At 38.2% G+C, this 16,728-nt stretch overlaps 3 protein-coding genes across 4 annotated transcripts; all 3 read left to right on the top strand.

Moving 5' to 3' along the window:
- The first annotated feature begins 279 nt into the window (after nucleotides 1-279).
- On the top strand, nucleotides 280-2,084 carry LOC130237555 (uncharacterized). Its single transcript, XM_056468535.1, has 6 exons — nucleotides 280-564; nucleotides 647-766; nucleotides 842-960; nucleotides 1,037-1,184; nucleotides 1,252-1,370; nucleotides 1,440-2,084. The coding sequence occupies exons 1-6, from the start codon at nucleotides 348-350 to the stop codon at nucleotides 1,986-1,988; spliced, it is 1,272 nt and encodes a 423-aa protein (XP_056324510.1). The 5' UTR covers nucleotides 280-347; the 3' UTR covers nucleotides 1,989-2,084.
- Nucleotides 2,085-7,119: 5,035 nt separating this feature from the next.
- Nucleotides 7,120-11,954, top strand: LOC130237425 (uncharacterized). Of its 2 annotated transcripts, XM_056468359.1 has the most exons (7): nucleotides 7,120-7,409; nucleotides 7,491-7,610; nucleotides 7,687-7,805; nucleotides 7,902-8,049; nucleotides 8,117-8,235; nucleotides 8,311-8,608; nucleotides 11,624-11,954. In XM_056468359.1, the coding sequence occupies exons 1-7, from the start codon at nucleotides 7,190-7,192 to the stop codon at nucleotides 11,881-11,883; spliced, it is 1,284 nt and encodes a 427-aa protein (XP_056324334.1). In that variant the 5' UTR covers nucleotides 7,120-7,189; the 3' UTR covers nucleotides 11,884-11,954. The 2 variants fall into 2 exon arrangements, with proteins under 2 accessions (XP_056324334.1, XP_056324335.1); XM_056468360.1 differs by lacking the exon at nucleotides 11,624-11,954 and having other exon boundaries at nucleotides 8,311-8,920.
- Nucleotides 11,955-14,188: 2,234 nt separating this feature from the next.
- Nucleotides 14,189-16,089, top strand: LOC130237554 (uncharacterized). Its single transcript, XM_056468534.1, has 6 exons — nucleotides 14,189-14,495; nucleotides 14,575-14,694; nucleotides 14,770-14,888; nucleotides 14,964-15,111; nucleotides 15,179-15,297; nucleotides 15,484-16,089. Exons 1-6 carry the CDS (start codon nucleotides 14,276-14,278, stop codon nucleotides 16,018-16,020), a joined length of 1,263 nt encoding a protein of 420 aa, XP_056324509.1. The 5' UTR covers nucleotides 14,189-14,275; the 3' UTR covers nucleotides 16,021-16,089.
- Nucleotides 16,090-16,728: the final 639 nt, after the last annotated feature.

The raw sequence follows: 16,728 nt of genomic DNA, 5'->3' as shown, positions 1-16,728 counted from the left end.
TTTCACGCTTACAAGCAGAGGGAGGCTTTCCTGATTTCCACACTGTATTAAAAAGATATAACTTATGATTTATCTGATAAATGTCTGATCACCTCACTACACATTTTGTCTTTACCAGTGCTATTCCAAATTCAGCCCTTGCATTAACTTCTAGGTAAACGAGGCACAGGTGAAAACAACAAGCTGATTGATGAACAGATTTGATTGGTCTATCAGTGTCAAAAGTGACTACAAAAAGTCTAGTGTGTCTCAATAAACTTTATAACCTTAAGAGTTAAAGATCTCTGTTGAAATTGTGAAGAAATACAGTTTTTTAGGTTTCATTGGAGAGATACAGTAGACTTATCATGCCTTGGACAAAGGGTGTTTTACTTCTCATGATGGCTGTGATGTCATTTAGTTCTTCAATGGCTGGTCCAGAGGCCTTTTCTGAAACTGGTGCTAATGGAGCAGTCTCTGGAGACACAATCCATTTTGGCAAACTTTTAATTGGTGGTCAAAGTGCAGTACTTGATAAGAAAGATGCATCCAGACTTACTTCAACAGATCAATCAAATGAAGAAGGTATCTGATTTTAATTATTATTATTATTTTTTTTAAATGCAGACCTACTGTACTTTGGTGAATAACATACCTTTGTGTTAAGACCGGTTCCGACTGGCAAGAGCTAAACTGCAACGACTGGGTCCTTCTCTACAGTGTGGAAATGATTCGATGACCTTAAATATTAAAGGACACAGAACACCACACTTTCTGGTTGAGAGAGGCAAGTTGTGTGAATGGGGTTGTCTATGTATATTTCCACCCCTCAGTCTTAATTCTTGAATTCCCCCTGCATCAGGAGAGGGGTCACCAGTGTCTTTATCTGAGATGCCAGCCAGCTGTGGGTTCTCACTGAAGCGGGCACGCAGGGATGTCTCTCTTGTTGCTCCATACACTGGATGTAACGTCAGACAACAGGTTAGTGTGAATGTTAAATCTGACAGGTGTACCATAGTTCTGCTCCAATCATTAAACCTCATCCACCTTTTAATAGGGTGGTAGTTATGTGCTGCCACTAATTATAATGGGGGCTCCAGTGCAAATGTCCTGTCCTGTGAGTCCTAGCCTTCCTGTGGTGTCCTGCACCTCCTCTGGGATGATCATCTCATTTGGTGTCAGAGCAGATGATGTTCTTGTTAAAGGTAAGCTACTTTCATTCAGTTTCTTAAGTTGGTTGTATTAATTTACCCCCAACTTGTTCTGCTTTAGTTTCTGGATCATGGGTGCCGCTCCCTCTGACATCCTCCATGTGCTCATTTACTCTGGATACTGTTGGTGGCTCAATGGTGTTGACTGCACCATTTACAGGAAGCTGTTGGGATAGTCAGGTAAGCATTGGCAGTGAACTACTAGTGAAAACTGAGTTCTGTGCAGTTGACCTTTCCCCTCATCCTCAGGACACCGACTGGAACTTGCCTTTTCTGTTGGGAGACCGAGAAGTGGTTCTTTCCTGCCCGAAGACAACGGACTCCACACCAACCGTTCCTCCCACACAATATCCACTAGGGTATCCATATTTCCAGTTTGGATACCCCTGGTGGTACCCTAACTGGAACCAGGCTCCTGCTGCACCACCTACAACTCCTGCTCCAGTTCAAGCCCCTGTTTATAATCCATTTCCAATGTATTACCCCTATTACTATGGAGGTTTCCCTCCACGACGAAGGCACCATCATCGACACTGGTACCCTCAGTCTCAAGAGTCCTGGTACCCTCAGTCTCAAGAGTCCTGGTACCCAATGCTGCCTCCTTATGAACTCCCACAATTCCAACCACCTCCGCCGCCCACCACAGCTGCCCCCGTGTTTCAACCCTATCCGCGTTTTCCAATGCCATTTAACCCTGGTTTTAAAAACCCCTTCTGGCCTCCGGTACCTCAGTCTGTCTCTAATTCTCAAATTCCTGTTTCTCCTTTGTCCATCTGGTCTCGTAAACAAAAGAGATGAATGTAGAGGTGCTCTAATGCTGCAGGAATTGAACTGTTGTAACTCATGCAAGCCTAATAAAGCCTCTTGAGACCAAATTTGTTTCCTGGCTTTCCTTTAAACTGGTTGTTTGTCTTCTGAATTTATTTCTAGAAACTTAAACTTATACTTTGCATTTGGGTTTATGGCTATTTTATGTTTCTATGAATAACTCCAAAGGTGACTTTGATGCTTAGCTGTAACTCCTAATTTGAGACCCTAATGATGCTCAACCATAACCGAATGACACTTTGGGCAGGGTTTTTATTTTTTTATATTAGTTACCAATATTCCAATACCTTTGTGTACAGTAGTTTTAAACCCTTTCTGGCCCCAGTATGCTCAAGTCTGTGTCCAAAGTATTTTTTTTTTTATTTGGATTGGTCTTGAAAACTGAAGAGATGATTGTGAAGGTACTCTGCTTCTGGTAGAGACTTGGCCTATTTCAGGTTAATTTTAATACTAAAAGAAACTCAAGTTTTCCTGGTTGCTGCTTTCATTGTTCCTGCTTCAATGCATCATGAGGGTTTGCCATGTGTCAAGTACTGCTAGAGTGGTTAAGCAATACCATGTGATCCATAGAATGAGTCAACTTTTCCTTTTAAAAGTGGGAAGTGTAAAATGTATCATGCCTCTTGGTGATCTGAAAGAAAATAATTAAAAGAAACAATTTACACTGCAAAATCTCATTTGAGAATTTCTTTACCTTTTTTATTGTACACTTGTCTGTACATTTAGTCCTTTCCAAATATGCCAGCCCACTTACTGTATATTTTGCCTGTGTATAAAGTAATTACACTCAGATACCATCTTTCATGAACCACTTTTTTTTTTGTTATAGGCCCTAACAAATTAGCTTAAACTCTTGACTGTTCATCTTAAAATATTTATTAAACTGATACAAGGGGCCATTTATTTACTTTTTTTTTTGTGGAATTCATCTAAATATGTCGTGTACTTTTATGAGATGAATTTTGAATATTACGTGAGCATACTAGTTTGGAGCAATTTTTTCTTTTATATTTTGTTTTGATTGGCAAACTAGCTTTAGGGCCTACTCGCACTATGCTATCCGAACTGTGCTAAGCCCGTTTCCCGGATCATTTGAGAAGTGTGAGTGCTCTGAATCTGGCTCAGGCACGGTTCAGTTGGCTGGCCCAGTTGGAAGAGGTGTGCCAAAGCATAGTTCACTTGGGCTTTGGCGCGGTACGCTTGTAGAGTGCAAAGCGCACCTGAGCCAGAGTCCAGCTTTGTTTAGGTGGGAGTGTCGAGTGGCGAAAGAGGGAAGGGTTTGTATGAAAAGGGGAGTTTCAGTTCGAGCACGCGCTGATTTTCACAGAGGCAAAACAACACACAGACGCAGGGGACATAGACAGTGATTATGTTTACATGGACATCAATAATCAAATTATTTGCCAAATTATTAACTTGTTGACTTTAACTGCAGTTTGGAACTTTCACTTTCATTCAGGAACATGTCATGCATTCCCCCCATGACAAACAAGACATTGGATGCAAGGAACTGCTGGAAAAGTGTAGTTTTAATGGAATGTTTGATATCACACACTGTAAGGGTGGGGTAAAAATCCCTCCGCATTTCTCAGTAACTTAGATGCACTCAGTAGGTGCAGAGAGTAGTATCAATAAGCCGTGTGTGTGTATAGACTATCCTGTCACAAAATGCAGCAAAAATCCTACACGACGGTAATAGTTTGATTAAGGTGTTTACATTCGGACAACAGCATTTACAGCGGATCTTTCAGTCGATAATATTGTAGTGATATTAACGTACTGTAAACTTAGTAACTAAATCATTTTGACTAAGGTATGTCTTTAAAAACTAAAAGAGTACTGCTGACAATACTAACTAACTTTGCCTCTGAATATCATTGAATAATCAATGAACACTAATCACACACTTACCAAATCTGTAGAGACAAAACAATTAACATAAATTGGAACAGCATCTTGTTTTAAAAGGAGACGAGTGCAAATCCAGATTTCACCATTTCCAGATGCAAAAAACTCTCTGGTAAATAATGATCCTTACAAACGTATTTTTGTCTCATGTTAGCAGACTACTGTAATCCACACGTGAGTCCAGCTGCACTTTCATTGTGGGGAATTGAAAACAAAAGCTTCGTTGCAGCACATTTATAAATGCAACACTGACGACCCATATCTCCAAACAATTCTTCTTCTTCCACTTGTATTAATTACAGTTGGCAAAACAACGTGACGTCTCTTTGTCATCTGAACATTGTAACAGGTAAAAGTCTTCAAAGCTATATCATGCATATTAATGAAGTTGCACCTCATACACAGTAGAGCGCGCTGGTTGGATTGAACCAAGTCTATGTCTTGAATTAATGATAAAAACTTAAAGACGTCACGTTGTACAGACAGCCAGTCTCCTCGCTGGAATTTACAGAGGGATCTCATCACCATTAGTGGTGTAGTCGGGGCTACACACACGTATACTCAGTATGCCTACTTTTTTCTACTAGCTGTCTGGGTATTACGACTTCTGAGGATCAATAATTGCGTATACCCTCGGTATACTCACTTGTTTAGCTGATTAGACTTCCCTAATTTACGTGTATTCGCATCCCCTTTAACTGTATACCAAATGTTTTTTTAACTCTCATCTTAATTTGTTTTTCGGAGTTAACTGAATGATGTCTCGCTGAAACGTTCGGGTAAAATATTATAATACAGCATGGGCGGGTTGGGTGGGTAATAGTACACCACCTTTTTTTTAGGACTACACCACTGATCGCCGTGACACAGCTTCTAAATTTCTTTTTAAAACCGGAAGAACAAAATAGCTCGAAATAACGCAAAAACAACCAGTTTTCACTTTTTTGTGAAATATATGTGTCCTAATAGTGTTTTTAGCAGCGTGGGACACAGATATGACTGTCAACGTCTCAAAAAATGTGTTTTGGTGTTTCGTGACCCTTTAAGAAAGTCTTATAAAAACACAGAGAAAACTTAATAATAGATATTAAAATCCTGTACTTTGTCTGAGATACTTAAACAGGAGAAGCATCTATATTTGTATCATTATTAACAATACCTGTGAGATCTGATTAATTCCTAAATGAAGTGCTTCTGCGAGCTTCTATACATTTTTCATGATCATATCCTTTATCAATGCAAGATCATTTTTTTAGGAATATTACATTTAAGATAAAATTGAGACTCAGAGGAAATGATTTATTAAGTGAAGTGTGTGAATATAGAATGTTGTCTTTTATATTAGATTTATTCTCACCATCACATTCTTTTGCCACAATTCATTAAACACCTTTTTAAATTAACCATTTTATTTATAATTTATTAATTGGAAAATTAAACTCTATCTGCATCCATCACTTCATAAACCTGCTATATGTGCAGATATCCACACAAAATAACTGCTGTTTTTGTTAGAAATCTGTACAAGCTGTGTAAAATATCTGATAAAATGTCTTAAGGATTTACCACTTTTTGAGCTATAATGTTGAGGAAGAGTCTGAACATATAACCACTTTAGATATATTAATCTTTTCCTCCCACTGATGACCCAGTAATATTGCAATCATTTTATATTGTAAATATTGATAGATGAATAAATGCTCTTTTTGTTGTTCTATACCAAAAAAAAGTATTGAGAACTTATATTAATGCCGGTGTGTGTGTGTGTGCATTGCTGATATGCATCTCTGATCTAATTATTTGTTTACTATTGTATCTGTACATGCCCGTCTACGATTCTCTTTAAAACCTGAAAAATTACAATTATTTATTCCAGTTTAAAGATGCTTATTTTTTGCTTTCCATCTAAAATATTTATGTTTACATATTCATGTTCCAAGCAGTTTTGTAATCCTCTTTTGTCTTTCTGAATGGCTTTTTACAGAGTCCCAATGCATAATTTTCAGCTTCAACCTACTAAGATTTAATGCCATCTCATTCATTTTAACCTGAAAATGTTTAAATGCTCTACAGTATAATCTGTGTCTGGTTTTGTATTTAATTCACCTTAACCAACAATGATGCTGAAGCTTTTTGGCAACTCATACTACTATAATCTAATATTATAAGTGAACTGTAGATTCATTTTAAGCTCCTCAAACTATTCCAATCAAACATTGACACTCATCTTTTACATCTATCTACTTTCTGTAGAATTAGTTTTGCAACTGTTTTAAGTCCATTAAAATACCTAAAAATCTTAATTCAGATACAGTCTGTTAGTTTACCAATGAAAATTTGTACTTCAACCGAAATTCAAAATCCACAATACTTACATTATTTTATATACAGTAATTTTCTATTCTTTTCCAAAATACTCCATCTGCATATAAACACTTTGCAATCACTCGTCCAACTGTATTAAACTCAATTTTTATCATTGTTAAATGAAGCAGGGCTGCACACACTGCCTTGTAGAGAAACCACCATTTTAAGTTGTAAATATCTTTGAGCATAAGGGTCCCACACTTACTTGAATGGTTCAATCAATTAAAAAAATTCTTAGTCCAATTCTATTACTATCATATTATTTGGTTTAATTCAAATTGCTTTCATACACATTATATTTAACACTCTCTCTCTCTCTCTCTCTCTCTCTCTCTCTCTCTCTCTCTCTCTATATATATATATATATATATATATATATATAGAGAGAGAGAGAGAGAGAGAGAGAGAGAGATTTATATATATAAACTCTTAACATCCTTCTCATCCTTTCCATTAGATCACAAAGGTTAGATGTTAATGCATTTGGTCTGTAAGTTTTTATTCATCTTTTACTGGCTTTACAATTGGTTAAATTCTGTCATGATGTTCCCAAAACGAAAAGTTTTCCTGATTTCCACACTCTATTAAAGAGATATAACTAAATATTCTTTTAGTAATCTGATGTCTAATCACATCACTTCATGTCTTTACCAGCAGAATGTGCTATTCCAAATTCAGTCCTTGCATTACTCTCAGGTGAACGAGGCACAGGTGAAAACATCAAGCTGATTGATGAACAGATTTGATTGGTCTATCAGTGTCAAAAGTGACTACAAAAAGTCAAGTATGTCTTACTAATCTTTATAATCTTTAGAGTTTAGAAATTCTTAGGAAAGTTTGGAGAAAAAAAAAAAAAAAGTTTTTAGGTTTCATAGGGGAGTTACAGTAGACTTATCATGCCTTGGACAAAGGGTGTTTTACTTCTCATGATGGCTGTGATGTCGTTTAGTTCTTCAATGGCTGGTCCAGAGGCCTTTTCTAAAACTGGTGCTAATGGAGCAGTCTCTGGAGACACAATCCATTTTGGCAAACTTTTAATTGGTGGTCAAAGTGCAGCATTTGATGATAAAAAGGGTTCTTCCAAACTTGGGTCAGCTGAACAGTCAAGTGAAGATGGTAACAAATTATTTAAATTTAAAATGGGGACCTACTGTACTTTAAATTTGGTAAATAACATCACTTTAATTGTGTGTTAAGAACGGTTCCGGCTGGCAAGAGCTAAACTGCAACGACTGGGTCCTTCTCTACAGTGTGGAAATGATTCTATGACCTTAAATATTAAAGGACACAGAACACCACACTTTCTGGTTGAGAGAGGCAAGTTGTGTGAATGGGGGTTGTGTATGTATATTTCCACTCCTCAGTCTTAATTCTTGAATTCCCCCTGCATCAGGAGAGGGGTCACCAGTGTCTTTATCTGAGATGCCAGCCAGCTGTGGGTTCTCACTGAAGCGGATACGCAGGGATGTCTCTCTTGTTGCTCCATACACTGGATGTAACGTCAGACAACAGGTTGGGTTGAATATTAAAGTTGAAAGGTGTACCATAGTTCTGCACCAATCATTTAAACTTTGAAGTTTTAAATCTCCAAATATCAACATCTCATAGGGTGGTAGTTATGTGCTGCCACTCATTATAATGGGGGCTCCAGTGCAAATGTCCTGTCCTGTGAGTCCTCGCCTACCTGTGGTGTCCTGCACCTCCTCTGAGATGATCATCTCATTTGGTGTCAGATCAGATGATGTTCTTGTTAAAGGTAAGCTACTTTCATTCCGTTTCTTAAGTTGGTTGTATTAATTTACCCCCAACTTGTTCTGCTTTAGTTTCTGGATCATGGATGCCGCTCCCTCTGACATCCTCCATGTGCTCATTTACCCTGGATAGTGTTGGTGGCTCAATGGTGTTGACTGCACCATTTACAGGAAGCTGTTGGGATAGTCAGGTAAGCATTGGCAGTGAACTTCTAGTGAAACTTGAGCAAAATCTCTGTGCAGTTGACCGTTCCTTTCACTTTCAGGACACCGACTGGAACTTGCCTTTGCTGTTGGGAGATCGAGAAGTGGTTCTTTCCTGCCCAAAGACAACAGAATCAACACCAACCGTTCCCCCCACACTATTTCCACTAGGGTATCCATATTTCCAGTTTGGATACCCCTGGTGGTACCCTAACTGGAACCAGGCTCCTGCTGCACCACCTACAACTCCTGCTCCAGTTCAAGCCCCTGTTTACAATCCATTTCCAATGTATTACCCTTACTACTATGGAGGTTTCCCTCCACGACGAAGGCACCATCATCGACACTGGTACCCTGAGTCTCAAGAGTCCTGGTACCCAATGCTGCCTCCTTATGAATTTGCACAATTCCAACCAACACCTCCACCAACTACCACAGCTGCCCCCCAGATTCAACAATATCCATTTTTTCCAATGCCCTTTAACTCTGGTTTTAAAAACCCCTTCTGGCCTCAAGTAGCTCAGTCTGTCTCTAATCCTCAAAGTCTTAGTTCACCTTTGTCCATCTACTGGTCTCGCAAACAGAAGAAATGAATGTAGAGGTACTCTGATTCTTGAAAGACTTGAGCTGTTTCAGGTCAATTTTTTAAGCTTAATAAAAAAAAAAAATTGAAACTCCTATTTTCCTGGCCTCTTTTCTTTTACTTTCTAATTTTATTCACTGCAAAATTAACTTGTCTGGATTCACTATTACCTGCTAGTTCTATGTAGGTATCTGTGGAGCAGAGCAGGACCACTGTTTTTGTTTCAATTCTGTATAAGTTCTTTAGTCAAGAATTTAGCACTTTAAACTAGATAATGCTGAGAATGAGTCAGAACACATGACTAAAAATATATTACGTTTCATTCCTTCTGCTTGGTACTCCGTAATACTGCAAAAAATCTTATTGTGTTTTTTTATTTACATTTTTTTTTTTTTAATAAACACCAGAGAAGTGTTGAACATATTGATGTGTGTGTATCTTCATATCGCAAGTATGTATCTCTGATCCAATTTGTTTAATATTGTATCTATAGATACATGCCTGTCAATGAGTCTCTGAAACCTGAAAATCACCATTCATTTATTAATGTTAAGATTTTCATTTTTTGCTTTCCATCTAAAACTATTTAGATTTAAATATTCATTTTCCAAGCAGTTTTCTAATCGTCTTGTCTTTCATTTATTTTAGACATTAAAGACTTTGCAATTACAGGTCCAACTGTATGAAACCATTTTTATCATTGTTAAATGAAGTCAATAAAAAAAAATTTCAATTCTAAAAATCATATTCAGTTTAATTCAAATTGCTTTCTTATACATATTGATCTCTCTCTCTCTCTCTCTCTCTCTCTCTATATATATATATATATATATATATATATTGCAGGTATGTACATCATATTGATCTCTCGCTATATATATACATATATATATATATATATAATATTTAAAAAACCTAAAAAGATTTGATTCCAGACAAAATATAATTCAACCTTGCTAATATCATCCTTTCCATTAGTTCACAAAGGTTAGATGTTAATGCATTTGGTCTGTAAGTTTTTATTCATCTTTTACTGGCTTTACAATTGGTTAAATTCTGTCATGATGTTCCCAAAACGAAAAGTTTTCCTGATTTCCACACTCTATTAAAGAGATATAACTAAATATTCTTTTAGTAATCTGATGTCTAATCACATCACTTCATGTCTTTACCAGCAGAATGTGCTATTCCAAATATAGTCCTTGCATTACTCTCAGGTGAATGAGGCACAGGTGAAAACATCAAGCTGATTGATGAACAGATTTGATTGGTCTATCAGTGTCAAAAGTGACTACAAAAAGTCAAGTATGTCTTACTAATCTTTATAATCTTTAGAGTTAAAGATCACTTTTTAAACTGTGAAGAAAAACAGTTTTTAGGTTTCATAGGGGAGTTACAGTGGACTTATCATGCCTTGGACAAAGGGTGTTTTACTTCTCATGATGGCTGTGATGTCGTTTAGTTCTTCAATGGCTGGTCCAGAGGCCTTTTCTGAAACTGGTGCTAATGGAGCAGTCTCTGGAGACACAATCCATTTTGGCAAACTTTTAATTGGTGGTCAAAGTGCAGCGTTTGATGATAAAAAGGGTTCTTCCAAACTTGGGTCAGCTGAACAGTCAAGTGAAGATGGTAACAAATGATTTAATTTTATAATGGGGACCTACTGTACTTTAAATTTGGTAAATAACATCACTTTAATTGTGTGTTAAGAACGATTCCGGCTGGCAAAAGCTAAACTGCAACGACTGGGTCCTTCTCTCCAGTGTGGAAATGATTCGATGACCTTAAATATTAAAGGACACCGAACACCACACTTTCTGGTTGAGAGAGGCAAGTTGTGTGAATGGGGTTGTGTATGTATATTTCCACCCCTCAGTCTTAATTCTTGAATTCCCCCTGCATCAGGAGAGGGGTCACTAGTGTCTTTGTCTGAGATGCCAGCCAGCTGTGGGTTCTCACTGAAGCGGGCACGCAGGGATGTCTCTCTTGTTGCTCCATACACTGGATGTAACGTCAGACAACAGGTTAGGTTGAATATTAAAGCTGACAGGTGTGCCATTGTTCTGCTGTAATCCTTAAACCTTGAATAACCTCATCCTCATCTAATAGGGTGGTAGTTATGTGCTGCCACTCATTATAATGGGGGCTCCAGTGCAAATGTCCTGCCCTGTGAGTCCTCGCCTTCCTGTGGTGTCCTGCACCTCCTCTGGGATGATCGTCTCACTTGGTGTCAGAGCAGATGATGTTCTTGTAAAAGGTAAGTGGCTTTGTTTCTGTTTCCTCAAAATTGGCTTTATTTATTAACCCCACCCCGTAAAACTTTAGTTTCTGGATCATGGATGCCTCTACTTCTGACATCCTCCATGTGCTCATTTACCCTGGATAATGTTGGTGGCTCAATGGTGTTGACTGCACTGTTTACTGGAAGCTGTTGGGATAGTCAGGTAAGCATTGGCAGTGAATTTATGGTAAAATCTGAGCAAAAGTTCTGTGCAGTTGACTGTTCCTTTTTCATTTTCAGGACACTGACTGGAACTTGACTTTGCTTTTGGATGATCGAGAAGTGGTTCTTTCCTGCCCGAAGGCAACAGAATCCACACCGACTGTTGCCCCCACACAATTTCCACTAGGGTATCCATATTTCCAGTTTGGATACCCCTGGTGGTACCCTTGGAACCAGGCTCCTCCTGCTGCACCACCTACAACTCCTGCTCCGGTTTACAATCCATATCCAATGTATTACCCTTATTACTATGGAGGTTTCCCTCCACGACGAAGGCACCATCATCGACACTGGTACCCTGAGTCTCAACAGTCCTGGTACCCAATGCTGCCTCCTTTTTATGAATATGCACAATTCCAACCAACACCTCCACCGCCCACCACAGCTGTCCCACAGATTCAACAATATCCAGTTTTTCCAATGCCCTTTAAGCCAGTCTACACTGGTTTTAAAAGCCCCTTTGTTCCCCAGGTACCTCGAAAGTCAGTCTCTGGTCCACAAATACTAATTTCTCCTCGGTCAAACTCCATGTCTCGTGGAAAGAAATAAATGTGGATTTGATTCTGGAAAGCCGTTTTAGGTCAATTTTTAAGCTTAATAAAGTTCAACATGGCAATGTGTTCCTGGCTGCTGCTTGGTCTATTCGTCTTAAGTTTTCCCATAAGGCTAGAGTATAGTACAGTAATACCATGGTACCCATAAAATGCAAGTCATGACTACCTTTTTTATTTTAAAGTGGGGGGGGGGGGGGGGGGGGGGGGGGGGTAAAAATTCTTTCGATTAGAAATTTAACACTTGTAGCTTCTACACCAGCTTATTAAAGAACAACTGCTGCTACCTTACAGTACACTTATTAGAGTAGGTAAATGTAATCCATGCAAATGTCCAATTTAAACTCTTGCTTTAAAATACGAAACCATCTCTGATGCCTTCTATCATGGTCTTAATCTTGCTTTTTATTTTATTTATTTTTTTATATATAGGTATGTGTGCTCAATCACATTATCTTAATATTTTAAAGTATGTGGTTTGTTTGTCATTTACAGGTCAGAGCACCCCTAACTTCAGGGAAATGCATCGTTTCACACAGGGCTTAGTGCTAAAGTCAGCTTAAAATGATGCTACTTTGAGAAACTGCAACAAAAAAAATCAAGTGTGTTTAGTGGAAACCATACTAATAAAGAGTGACTCTGAGAAATTACCATTTGAGTGACTCAGTGGTTAAAACTGTCACTTAAGTGTAAGAAGGATGTTTGTTTAAGTCACATCCCATGTTCACCCCATGTCTGCATGGGGCTTCTTTTGGGTGCTCCAGTTTCCCCCAAAGTCATGTGTGTGGGTGAATTGAGTGAACTAAATTGCCCATAGTGTGTGTGTGTGTGTGTAAATGGATGATTTCAGACTGGCTCACAGGTTAGTGTACTTTCAGAATTACATTGCAGCTGAAAGGGCATCCACTGCATAAAACGTGCCAGAGTAATTGGAGGTTCATTCTACTGTGGTGAACCCTGATAAATCAGGGACTAAGCTGAAGATGAGTCCGTGATATTAGTTTATGGTATAATATATTGTGATATGTTTTTTTGTTGTTGTTTTGTCAGGTTTATGCAAAAGACAGGCTATTTTTTTTATCTAGTAAACACCTTAATAATGAATATTAAAATACTGCTCTTTGTTTGTGAGGTACTTAAATATTATTTTAAGCATGCCTAGATTTGCATCATTGTTAAAAATACCAAAAGTGAGATATGATTACTTCCTTTATGAAGTGCTTCTGCAAGCTTCTGTAAATCTTTCATTATCAAATCCTTTATCAATATATGATCAGTTTATCAGGAATATCATATTTAAAACAAAATACAGAGTCATGTTATTCTATTGTATGTAATGATTTATAAAGTGAACTATCTAATTCTATGAAGATTTATAATGTTATCTTTTCATTTCTCACCACCACATTTAATTTGTCACAAATTCTTAACTCTTTTTAAAATGAACCCTTTTATAATTTATTCATTAGTAAATTAAACTGTCACCATCAACCACTTCATTACCTGCTATTTCTATATGTGCAGGTATCCATACCAAGGAAACAACTGTGACTCAAACACTCACTCACTCACAGTGGAGTAACGAATCACAAACCTAAGGATTCTGACAGTTTTTGAGTCAAAGATTAGAGCATTTTTCAAATCAGCAAAAATAGGGGAGAAAAACAATGTAATTAGATTTCTATTTAATATAAAAACTACTGCAAGAAACCTTTAGTTTTAACAAACATAGCATATGACTGGTAACTTTAATAAAAAAGAAAGAAATAAGAAATAACCAGCTGAATAAAAACAAATAGTAAAATAATTAATATTGTGAAAAATGATCTTCATTACTGTTGCTGATAATGCTGAATGTATACATCTAACAGTAAAACACTTTTTTTTTAAATGAATGATTCATTAACTCATAAAAACTTCATGTTTCATTACTAGATGTGTCAACTTTGAAGAATTATTCAGTGACGCATTTTCAATAGCTGGTTGTCACTACCTATTGGTTTAATAATGCTACAACTTTCATTTTTGAGCATCAAGTTGGATAAACTGTGATTTTAATCTTTACCATAAACATCAGTATTTATATCTAAACTATAAACTATCATCCCAGTACGTCTGTATTATTTAGTTGTTTGTAACTAACTGAAAAGGGTAAAAACTAAATCAAATTCAGCCCTTGCATTAACTCTCAGCTTAACAAGGCACAGGTGATTGAAGCTAATTGATGAACAGATTTGATTGGTCTATCAGTGTCTCTGAGTGATTCAAAAGTGACTACAAAAAGTCTAGTGTGTCTCAATAAACTTCACAACCTTTAGAGTTAAAGATCTCTTAGAAAATTGTGAAGAAAACGATTTTAGGTTTCATTGGGGAACTACGCTAGACTTATCATGCCTTGGACAAAGGGTGTTTTACTTCTCATGATGGCTGTGATGTCGTTTAGTTCTTCAATGGCTGGTCCAGAGGCCTTTTCTGAAACTGGTGCTAATGGAGCGGTCTCTGGAGACACAATCCATTTTGGCAAACTTTTAATTGGTGGTCAAAGTGCAGCGTTTGATGATAAAAAGGGTTCTTCCAAACTTGGGTCAGCAGAACAGTCAAAAGAAGATGGTAACAAATGATTAAAATTTAAAATGGGGACCTACTGTACTTTAAATTTGGTAAATAACATCACTTTAATTGTGTTAAGAACGGTTCCGGCTGGCAAGAGCTAAACTGCAACGACTGGGTCCTTCTCTACAGTGTGGAAATGATTCGATGACCTTAAATATTAAAGGACACCGAACACCACACTTTCTGGTTGAGAGAGGCAAGTTGTGTGAATGGGGTTGTGTATGTATATTTCCACCCCTCAGTCTTAATTCTTGAATTCCCCCTGCATCAGGAGAGGGGTCACCAGTGTCTTTATCTGAGATGCCAGCCAGCTGTGGGTTCTCACTGAAGCGGGCACGCAGGGATGTTTCTTTTGTCGCTCCATACACTGGATGTAACGTCAGACAACAGGTTAGTGTGAATGTTAAATCTGACAGGTGTACCATAGTTCTGCTCCAATCATTAAACCTCATCCACCTTTAATAGGGTGGTAGTTATGTGCTGCCACTCATTATAATGGGGGCTCCAGTGCAAATGTCCTGTCCTGTGAGTCCTCGCCTTCCTGTGGTGTCCTGCACCTCCTCTGAGATGATCATCTCATTTGGTGTCAGATCAGATGATGTTCTTGTTAAAGGTAAGCTCCTTTCATTCCGTTTCTTAAGTTGGTTGTATTAATTTACCCCCAACTTGTTCTGCTCTAGTTTCAGGATCATGGATGCCGCTCCTTCTGACATCCTCCATGTGCTCATTTACCCTGGATACTGTTGGTGGCTCAATGGTGTTGACCGCACCATTTACAGGAAGCTGTTGGGATAGTCAGGTAAGCATTGGCAGTGAACTTCTAGTGAAAACTGAGTTCAGTTTGGGGGGGGGGACGCCTTTACATGGTAATTTCTTTATATAGTCAAATGCTGGAAGAAAAACATTGCCATGCATAAATGGTAGTAGGTGGCAGTGAAATCTGAACAAAAAGTTCTGTGCAGTTCACTGTTCCCCTCATCCTCAGGACACCGACTGGAACTTGCCTTTGCTGTTGGGAGACCGAGAAGTGGTTCTTTCCTGCCCGAAGACAACAGACTCACCACCAACCGTTCCCCCCACACAATTTCCACTAGGGTATCCATATTTCCCAGTTGGATACCCCTGGTGGTACCCTTGGAACCAGGCTCCTGCTGCACCACCTACAACTCCTCCTGCCCCTGTTTACAATCCATTTCCAATGTATTACCCTTATTACTATGGAGGTTTCCCTCCACGAAGAAGGCACCATCATCGACACTGGTACCCTGAGTCTCAAGAGTCCTGGTACCCTCAGCCTCAAGAGTCCTGGTACCCAATGCTGCCTCCTTATGAACTCCCACAATTCCAACCACCTCCGCCGCCCACCACAGCTGCCCCTGTGTTTCAACCCTATCCAGGTTTCCCAATACCATTTAACCCTGGTTTTAAAAACCCATTTAGGCCTCAGGTACCTCAGGCTGTCTCTAATTATCAAAGTCTCAAATCTCCTTTGTCCATCTGGTCTCGCAAACAGAAGAGATGAATGTAGAGGTGCTCTAATGCTGCAGGAGTCAACTGTTGTAAGTCATGAAAGCCTAATAAAGCCTCTTGAGACAAAGTTTGTTTCCTGACTTTAACTTAAACTGGTTATTCTTTGGTTTACGTCTTAATCCATTTCTAGAAACAGAACAAGCATATACTTTGCTGCATTTGGAGTTATGGAGATGTTTTATTTTTTCTTTGAAATAACTCAAGAGTTTAGCTGTAATTCAATCTGAAACTTTAAATATGTGCAGCCATAACTGGAAGAAACTTTTGGGCAGGTTACAAGTGGGTCCTTGGGTGATGGGGAAAGGAATTGTTAAATAACAACTAAGGTCAAAAGCAGTCTTGTGTAAACGACAGCCAGTTGATGTAAAACTCCTGAAAATGCTCTGAGGGAACACATGCTGTCCCAAAACCAGAGTTGTGAATCCTTGGGAACAGTCAAGATTATTCTTCATTCTCTGTGCAAAACCACTTGTGGTTTTTGTTAGGCAACTCTGTAATGAAGCGAACCATGCAGGCACAAACTAACACATCTAATACTTTGTTTGTGAATGTTTCCAAATTACTTTAACTTTAGATTTTTATTTTTGTTACAAAAATGTCACCAACTAACTGCACGACTGGAATTTTAAAACTGGTTTTACATGCACTAAAAAATTGAGATGAAATATTTACTGTAGCTCAAGGTTATTTTATTTTAGCT

The sequence above is a fragment of the Danio aesculapii genome, chromosome 11, assembly GCF_903798145.1.
Source record: "Danio aesculapii chromosome 11, fDanAes4.1, whole genome shotgun sequence".
NCBI lineage: Eukaryota > Metazoa > Chordata > Actinopteri > Cypriniformes > Danionidae > Danio > Danio aesculapii.
This window is presented reverse-complemented; position numbering and strand designations above follow the sequence as displayed.

What these genes read in the sequence shown, in the direction of transcription:
- LOC130237554 (XM_056468534.1), top strand. Translation starts at nt 14,276, where the DNA reads ATGCCTTGGACAAAGGGTGTTTTACTTCTCATGATGGCTGTGATGTCG. An exon ending in AGATGATGTTCTTGTTAAAG is followed by an intron (nt 15,112 to 15,178) that starts GTAAGCTCCTTT and finishes GTTCTGCTCTAG; the next exon opens with TTTCAGGATCATGGATGCCG. An exon ending in GAAGCTGTTGGGATAGTCAG is followed by an intron (nt 15,298 to 15,483) that starts GTAAGCATTGGC and finishes CCTCATCCTCAG; the next exon opens with GACACCGACTGGAACTTGCC.
- LOC130237425 (XM_056468359.1), top strand. Translation starts at nt 7,190, where the DNA reads ATGCCTTGGACAAAGGGTGTTTTACTTCTCATGATGGCTGTGATGTCG. An exon ending in TGAACAGTCAAGTGAAGATG is followed by an intron (nt 7,410 to 7,490) that starts GTAACAAATTAT and finishes TTGTGTGTTAAG; the next exon opens with AACGGTTCCGGCTGGCAAGA. An exon ending in TCGACACTGGTACCCTGAGT is followed by an intron (nt 8,609 to 11,623) that starts CTCAAGAGTCCT and finishes ACCATCATCGAC; the next exon opens with ACTGGTACCCTGAGTCTCAA.
- LOC130237555 (XM_056468535.1), top strand. Translation starts at nt 348, where the DNA reads ATGCCTTGGACAAAGGGTGTTTTACTTCTCATGATGGCTGTGATGTCA. An exon ending in AGATCAATCAAATGAAGAAG is followed by an intron (nt 565 to 646) that starts GTATCTGATTTT and finishes CTTTGTGTTAAG; the next exon opens with ACCGGTTCCGACTGGCAAGA. An exon ending in GATGTAACGTCAGACAACAG is followed by an intron (nt 961 to 1,036) that starts GTTAGTGTGAAT and finishes ACCTTTTAATAG; the next exon opens with GGTGGTAGTTATGTGCTGCC.